The sequence below is a fragment of the Vigna angularis genome, chromosome 9 (assembly GCF_016808095.1).
Source record: "Vigna angularis cultivar LongXiaoDou No.4 chromosome 9, ASM1680809v1, whole genome shotgun sequence".
Lineage (NCBI taxonomy): Eukaryota > Viridiplantae > Streptophyta > Magnoliopsida > Fabales > Fabaceae > Vigna > Vigna angularis.
The window spans coordinates 6288011-6296188 of NC_068978.1; the positions used below are offsets into that span (position 1 = coordinate 6288011).

Sequence of the window (8178 nt, forward strand, 5' to 3'; positions counted from 1 at the left end):
ATTTATTTTTAAATGTAGTATTTGTTTGTAATATAATTTACTAGCAAGTAGTATGATTTTATTTGTTATGGAAATGAGATTGAATATTTTTGAAGGAACAAATAATTAAACAAATAAATTTATTCAATAATAACAAGGAACATACGAATATAAAAATAAAAATAAATGTATATAATCACATATTAACTCATGCTAGACGTCAATGATAAAATATTCAATGTATATCATAAATAAAAATTTATGCAAATTTATAAAAGTAATTAAAAGAAAAAAGTTATGCAAGTTTATAAAACTAAAATAGACTAACAGGAAATATAAAATTCTACATATGCAAATCTTTTATGTTTTTCACCAAAATATCTAAACCACTAAATCATTCATGATTTGGAGGAAATACATCTCAGCTAGTAAGCAAACTTTCCTCCCATTCCATACATGTAAGGCAAACAAACTTTCATTCTTTCCACAAAGTGAGACCCGTCGTTCCCATTAAATCAACATGGAAATGGAAATACAAAGTTATTACTCCTATCAATCTAAACTCAAAATTCATTTTAATATTACAACAAATTTTCCCGCCCACACCAATTAGCCTCATGTTCTTGCTCCCACACTTGGTCACCTTGGGAATTGTGATGGTGAGGACGGCTTGCTCGAGCTTGCAGGCGGGACCGCCGCAAGAAGGTGGCTCACTTCCTCTCGCTACGGTGGCCCTCTCCTTCGCCCTCTGGCCGCTCATCTACAGGATCTACTCTTCTTCACTTCCACCTTCAGGTTCTATTTCTTCACCCCTCTGCCATGGTGATGACTCCACGCTCACCTTGCATAAAAGGGACCTCGGGAATCAGAACACGCCATAACGATGAAGGTTGAGCAACAAGCAAATTCCTTCGAGGGAACCGAATACACATCCTGGGAATCGAATACATCAAATACAACTTTTCTCAAAATGGGAAACCGAATACGGAGGGATGGGAACCGATTACAGCTTCCCTTGTTCTTCATCACACGACTGTAACCGAATACAGCGTTTTGGAACCGAATATGGTTTCATCTTCTTCGTCTTCTCCAGCTTGGTAGACTGTTCTTCATCGACCACTTTCTTCTTCATCTTCATATGTCATCAACCTTATCTTCTTCATTTACCAACAAAAAAATAGCAAAATTAGAAGTGGAATTATACGAATACAAAGGGACAGTTCAGACTTTTTAACTATCATCACTCCAAATCTCTACAGATATGCGGGTGAGTGAACAGTACCAGGATCACGCTTTTCCCTTTAAATCCGTCTGCGCATTTCTCGTGAACGCGTAAAACTTTCATTTTATCGCTCGCATTCGCCTCTGAATAGTAAAATCTGTTCAAACGAACACTCGTTAAAGATTTTAGTAAAAAATGTTAACAACACATTATTTTAAATTTTTTATAAACTTATATATATTGTTAACATGTTTTAATTAAAAAATAATATTTTTTTCTAATAAGAGGAAATAGTTGATTCAATTCACATGTTTTATTCTTAATAATGTCAATCTGGACTCAAATTTCATGTTGTTATGCCTTCTATTGAACTTTCTCCTTTATAGACTCAACAATGATATCAAAGCAAATGATTAGTCTTGATTACATGAATACAATATGATCCTATATCGAAAGTCTTTTTGACAAATACTTCAGGTAAACATATATCATTAAGACGAACGACGGTATAAAAAAGGATATTCGTGGTTGAGAATGCTTTCGTTAGAGGGAGATTCTCCTAATGTGAAAATGACTCACCTTAAGGGGAAGATTGTTGGGAACTCAAGTGTTAATATAAGTCTCACATTAGATAGAAATGAGAAAATAAAACACCATATAAAAACGAAAACCCATAAACTCACTCTCTTAAGGTTTTAGTACAAACAATTTAAAAAACTCCATGTTCATTTTCTTTTTTTATCTTCATTAGACTAAGGTTCTACATAGTTTTGTTACGAAACCTTTACATTATAATTATTGATTTAGATGTGATATCGTGATATTTTAGACGAAACATTATTGTGTTTTGTATGTCATTATTAATAAAACATAAAAATTTATTTAAATCATTTAATAACAAATTTGAAATGTAGCATTATACCATATGTTTTAAATGTTATATATGTGGAACTGAGTTTGAGATGTTTAAGACATGCAATCAAGCTACTAATGTGCAATAGTCAACAAACAAATGACAAACATCCAACAATAAATAGGTTGACAAGTTCTTAGACACAAGCTAATTAGGTTTGACAAAAGTAGGTGATTCCTACCTTTTATTCTTTTAAATAAATAAAATACAAGTGTAAGGTAAAATATATTTTGTAATATGTCAAAATATTAGTTAAATTATTTTTTAAATTCAAATTGTAGAATTAAGCTTGTCAATGTGAAATTAGTTAGTTCATTTGATCATGTGTATGATAATAAATTTTGGTATTTCAAAATATATATATATATATATATATATATATATATATATATATGTGTGTGTGTGTGTGTGTGATGAATATTAATAAACACCAACATATGAAATGATAGAAATATCTTATATATGTAAAGTTTGATAAAGAGGAAATTCATGACTTGTTTAGTATCTTTTTTTACCAACTTTTATCTAATTCACCTAACTTATGGGTTTAAGAGGCACACTAGTAGATAAAATCAATCAAAGATTTTACCACACAAGTTTGGTTGTGCCTATACGGTGATTATATCCATATGGGCACATGCAACACACTTATAGAGAACACATATAAAATGTTCAACTATAGGGTCATGATTACATCTATGTGAGTATGAAATATGTTCATATAAAATTTTGTTAATATAGGATCATGACTACATCTATAAGAGAGTTGGTCATGCAGTCAATTAGAAAATTGTAGCATAGATTAAAACAAAAAGTTGTGTTTATGTCAACATGGGTGTGGGAGATATGCTTATGCAAAAAAATGTGCTAGAAGAAGGTTATGGTCTTGTCCACATGATTGTGAGATGTACATTTATAAAAAATTTCACCAAAAATTTAGTCTCATGATTGTGATTACATCTAAATAAGTGTGAGATATATTACATTCTTGAATAGAAAATGTACTAGAGGTTTAACCATAGGATAGTGGTTGCATCTACATCAGTGTGGAAGATTTATTCATATGAAAAATTCTACAAAAGGTTTAATCATACTATTTTATGCACCTATAAAAAATTAAATTAGAAGTTTGACCATATGGTTGTGGCTAAGCTCATTACAGTGTGGAAAATGCACCTATTGAAAAATTGTACCAAAGGTTCAACCATAAGATTATGACTACATCCACATCAATATGTGAGACACACTTATATAAAAAATTATACCACAAGTTGAACCATAGGGTTATGGAGTCCTTATGGTTGTGATATGCATGTTATTACAAAATATTATATCAAATATTAGACCATAAAATTGTGACCACTTTCATGAGTGTGAGAGATGCATGCATATATAGAAAATTGAACCAAAGACTCAGCTAAAATGATGTACTTGCGTCCATCATAATGTGGGAGACACTGATAAAAAATTGTACCACATGTTAGATCACATAGTTATAGTTGTAGCTATATGAGTGTGAAAGATATACTCATATGTAACGTTACATCAGAAATTTGAACATAGAAGTGTGACTATGTCCACATGTTTATGAGAGTCATGCTCACTTAGAAAATTGCACAAAAATTCATCCACAAAGGCGTATGAAACATACTTATAAACAAATGTTCATCCATAGAGTTATGGTTGAGTCCATAAGGGTGTGAAAAACATAATTATGTAAAAACTTGCATCAAAAGTTTAATTAAGACTTTGACAATGTCACAATTGATAAGTGCACTAATGTAAAAATTGTTCTTTTACATAAAAGTTGAATATTTATATGGATAAGTGATTTAGAAGAGAATAAAGACTCTATTATTCATATGATTGAAAAATATTATAATAAGATATAGCAGTTTTTACCAAATTGTTTTTATAGATTATATTGTATTTTTAATTATGAAAAAAAGGAGTTTTGAATAAAGTAAAAAAAAATTCATCACAAAAGAAATTCTTTAACTTTGTCAAGTAAAGAATAGTAATAATATAATCAGCCATAACGAGTATAAAAATGTTATTATATAAATTTTAATAGAATCATTATTAATATGATAAAAGATAAATCATAATATGAATAATGATTTTTTTATGAATCATACTATATGAAAGATAAAACAAAAAAATATATTAATATATGATAACTATTAAATTGTTTAATTAATTTATTTCGAGATTATTGATAAAACTATCTATATATTGATAAAAATATTAATATATGATACGAACAGATATTCCTATAGCATTATTTCTACATGAATAAAAAGAATTTTAATACTTTCAATATGAAAAAAAGTTCACTACAAGATTATTTTCTCATCTTTCTCTTCAATATTTTTCGTTGCTGCCTTGATCTCCTTGTCCTGACAACAATCTTTGAATTTTGTGCTAAAACTCCATTCACTGCCATAAGATAGTTGTTACAATCATGGTCTCTTAAAACTGTGCCATCTGAGCCATAAGCTTTTGGATTGCTTAGTGTTTCAATGGGGTGTGGTTGATTGAGAAATGTTCTTAGAACAATTGGAGAGTATCCACATCTGCTACTGTCAAGAACATAGAAACCACTTCCTGATGGCAGTAAGGGATGTGAAGGAGATGTTTTCTCATCTGGTTGGAGAATTAACATTTTACCCAATGGTGAGTACAAGACCTTCTGCAAAACAAAAATAATTAATATTCATAATGTGAAAGATATTTTATACTGTCATCTAGTAATATCATGTATTATAAGTGTGTTAAGTTTTACACTGATCATCTTAAAAGTTAGTATGGTAGACTTTAAATTTAACCCAATCTTACAAAACTATATTGTAATACGAGTTATGAAAAAGCTTACACAATAATGATGCTTACCTTTTCTATGAGACAAGGATGTGAATCAAATGAGCCTTTTAAGCGCTTAAGGACAGTTATAACATGGCTAGGGAAACTGCATGAGAAGATCCTAGGAACAATATCTCTGTGCATCATTACACAGTGAATGAAGCTATCATCCAGGCCAAGGTCATTGAGTAATTTTTGGCCTCCACATAACACAAATGGAGAACCAAAAGTCACTACTTGAAGAAGAGTTGAGGAACTGACAACCTTCCTAGTCAATAGCATCAAAGACACCAAAACTGAGAGACTGCCTCCTAGGGAATGTCCAGCCAATTGAATCTTTGCACTATCTCCATGTCTCTGCAAATGATCCATTATTTCTGGCATGAATTGCTCATATATTCCCTTGGCAGCTTCATATATTCCACTGTGAACAAGAACATCCGTGTCCTGTAAAAGAATAGATATGAAGGACTTTGGTAATTTTCTTACTAAATCATATATATATATCAACATTTGAAGCTTGAATATGCATATAGTGAAGATAGATCACGCCTTAACTTAAGAATGAATCTTACCTCAAATGTGGTAGGCTCAAATGAGAGGTTTGCTTGCCAAGATGCCACAGAATATGATCCCTGCAACCATAAAACTAATTGCAATGCAAAACTTAGATGTTCTAGGACTCAGTAATCACCTAAAAGTGAATGTCACATTATGCAGTTAGACGACACTTCATGTTAGAGGTTTTAAAGAACTTACATATCCTTACCTAACAGCTCAAGTTTTTTATATTTTAGCAAGGTTTTAAAGAAGGGTCTGTTTGTGACTGTAATCCTAACTGCAATCTCAAGGTTTTGGGTCTCTGCAACCTTTATCACACTTGTATCAGTCACATTTCATAGCTATTTCCTACAATATAAAACAATGTGACTAAATCACAACCTCTAGTACAATTTAAAACCTTGATCATTGGTTCAACTCACAGTAGAAAGGCCAATATTACATAGAGGTGTGACATAAAGCCATTCATATTTCTTCTTCTATGAGGTAAGTTTTAAGATGGTTGGTTTGTGAGATTGTGTGAAGCAGTTTTACCTGAATGGCAAAGCATCGAGTGTGCGTGTTGGGATCATCACAAACAAACCATTCACAAGACGAAGAACGAAGTAACTGAAGGTCCATTGCTGATCCTGCTGCAGCCACCACAGTCATTGTTAATTCTGAAACATTAACTCCAGACTTGGACTTGTCCACCTGTGGAGTTTCATCAGCCTCCTCTTGAGGTGAGTCTTCTCTTCCATTGAAGTCTTCATCACCACTATGTTCCTTTGACTTAGAAGCAAGAGACAATAGGTCCTTGGCACGTGATTGGACATAAGAGGCAGCTGAAGCAGTAATATCATATGCAAGCTTCATTTGATGCTTCTGTTCATTATCATCACCCTTCTCTGAGCCATTTTGAGAGGCTTCTGAGGCATCCATAGGCACACAAATAGAGTCCTCGTCAAGTTTTGCTTTAATCTCTGTCACATCTCCTTTCTTTTTCTTTTTCTTTTTCAAAGATGATGTAACGAATTGAAGACCATAGTATCTCCCCAAGTCCTTAGCCTAGAAATCAAATCATAGGGGTTACTTTTGTGTATCACTTTTTAGATCATACAGAAAAAGAGAGGAATACAAATCCAAAATCCCATTACTAAGGTTCTGTCTTCTTCCCTTTCTAACATTTTGATTTTAAACACTGATATACAAAACAATACCACACTCAGAAATCAGTTTCAAAATCAATTAAGCTTTGAACATAGTTTCCAAACAAAGTCTTTTAAAAACCGAAAAAACAGTGACAACTGGGTGTGTTTTCTCATGTTCATCGTTAGTTTTTATCCTATTCAATGCTCCAACTACTTAGGCAACTTATTTAGCTGGACTTTGAAAACTAAAACCAGTATTTGAAACTAGAAATCAAATAGATAAGCACAGCTTAAAATCTACATCTATCGACAATGAGTTGATTAAGTTCTCAACAATTCTCTGCATACCTTGATTTGTGGTATGATATAAGCCATGTGGCACAGGAAAGCCAGCTTCGAGAATAGTTTGGTATCAGACCAAGGAACTGGGACCAGAAATTTTGAGAAAGAGTCTCGATCAAATGTCACTTCTTGTCCATCTTCCTCTTTTCCATTTCCTTCTTCATAACCTGCCACACAAACACTATCCTCTGCATCACAATCACACTCATTATCGTGTTTAGATACTACATCTGAATCCATGCTCTCTTTAGGCCGTTTGCCTCTCCAATAAGTCTTAATTCCCCTTAATTTTTCTACCCAGTTGGCTCTATTTATCGTCTCTTCTTCGCTGCTTTCCACCGTGTTTTCCTTAAAATTGATACCCTTCTGCCCCATCATCATTTCCCTCTTCTTTTCTGGGTCAAAGAAGAAGGAGCGAAGTTGATTTGGAAGAATGGACACTGAAAGTTGAAGTGGAAAAACTACTATGGAGTGCATGCTTTTATGCTTTGGTTGCATTGATGTTGCTCTGAAGCTGTTAGAGGAGCAACATAGAAGATTGCTAGAGTGAGACCTCGTGATTGGTGAATGGTTGCATAAGCCTTTGTTGGAGAAGAGTGAGTGGAGAAACAGTTTATTCTCTGTTGTGATGTCCATTGTTGCAGAGGAAGATATAGAGGTTGGAATAGAAACTGCAGAATAAGACATGGCTTGTAATAACTTCTATGTAGACCAGGCAAGATCCTTCACTGCACTTGTATCTGTAACAGATACATCATCGTCATCATCACTGTAAGCTTTGATGTTTTCTAAGCTTGGTTTTTGAGATTATAGTTTCATAGGGTGATATCAATTTTACAAGAAAACCGTATTAGAGTTGTTTCTTGTTTCCATTTTTTCCACGAGAACGTAGTTGAAGATGTTACGAAGATTTCGTAGCTAAATTAGTATACCTGTTAAAGCAAGCAACTGCTACATGGTATAGACAAAAAAACACTCTTTGTTGCTTTTGGGTGTGTCAATGCCAAAGCCTACGACATGGTTACGTTGGGGACCACGATTGGAGAAAAACAACACCATTAAAACCGTTGCGTGGGGGTATTAACTAACTTTGATCTAGTGACTACAGAGCATGACATCTTGACTTACACACTCTTTCAAAATTTTATATAACATGTTTCGTATTCTAT

General features: G+C 32.9%; 1 protein-coding gene across 1 annotated transcript; it reads right to left on the reverse strand.

The window, feature by feature from the left end:
• Positions 1-4410: 4410 nt before the first annotated feature.
• On the reverse strand, positions 4411-7910 carry LOC108318894 (phospholipase A1 PLIP1, chloroplastic). The gene is made up of 5 exons (XM_017549879.2): positions 7016-7910; positions 6072-6584; positions 5552-5611; positions 5007-5423; positions 4411-4806 (listed from the first exon to the last, which is right to left on the reverse strand). The coding sequence occupies exons 1-5, from the start codon at positions 7694-7696 to the stop codon at positions 4459-4461; spliced, it is 2019 nt and encodes a 672-aa protein (XP_017405368.1). The 5' UTR covers positions 7697-7910; the 3' UTR covers positions 4411-4458.
• Positions 7911-8178: the final 268 nt, after the last annotated feature.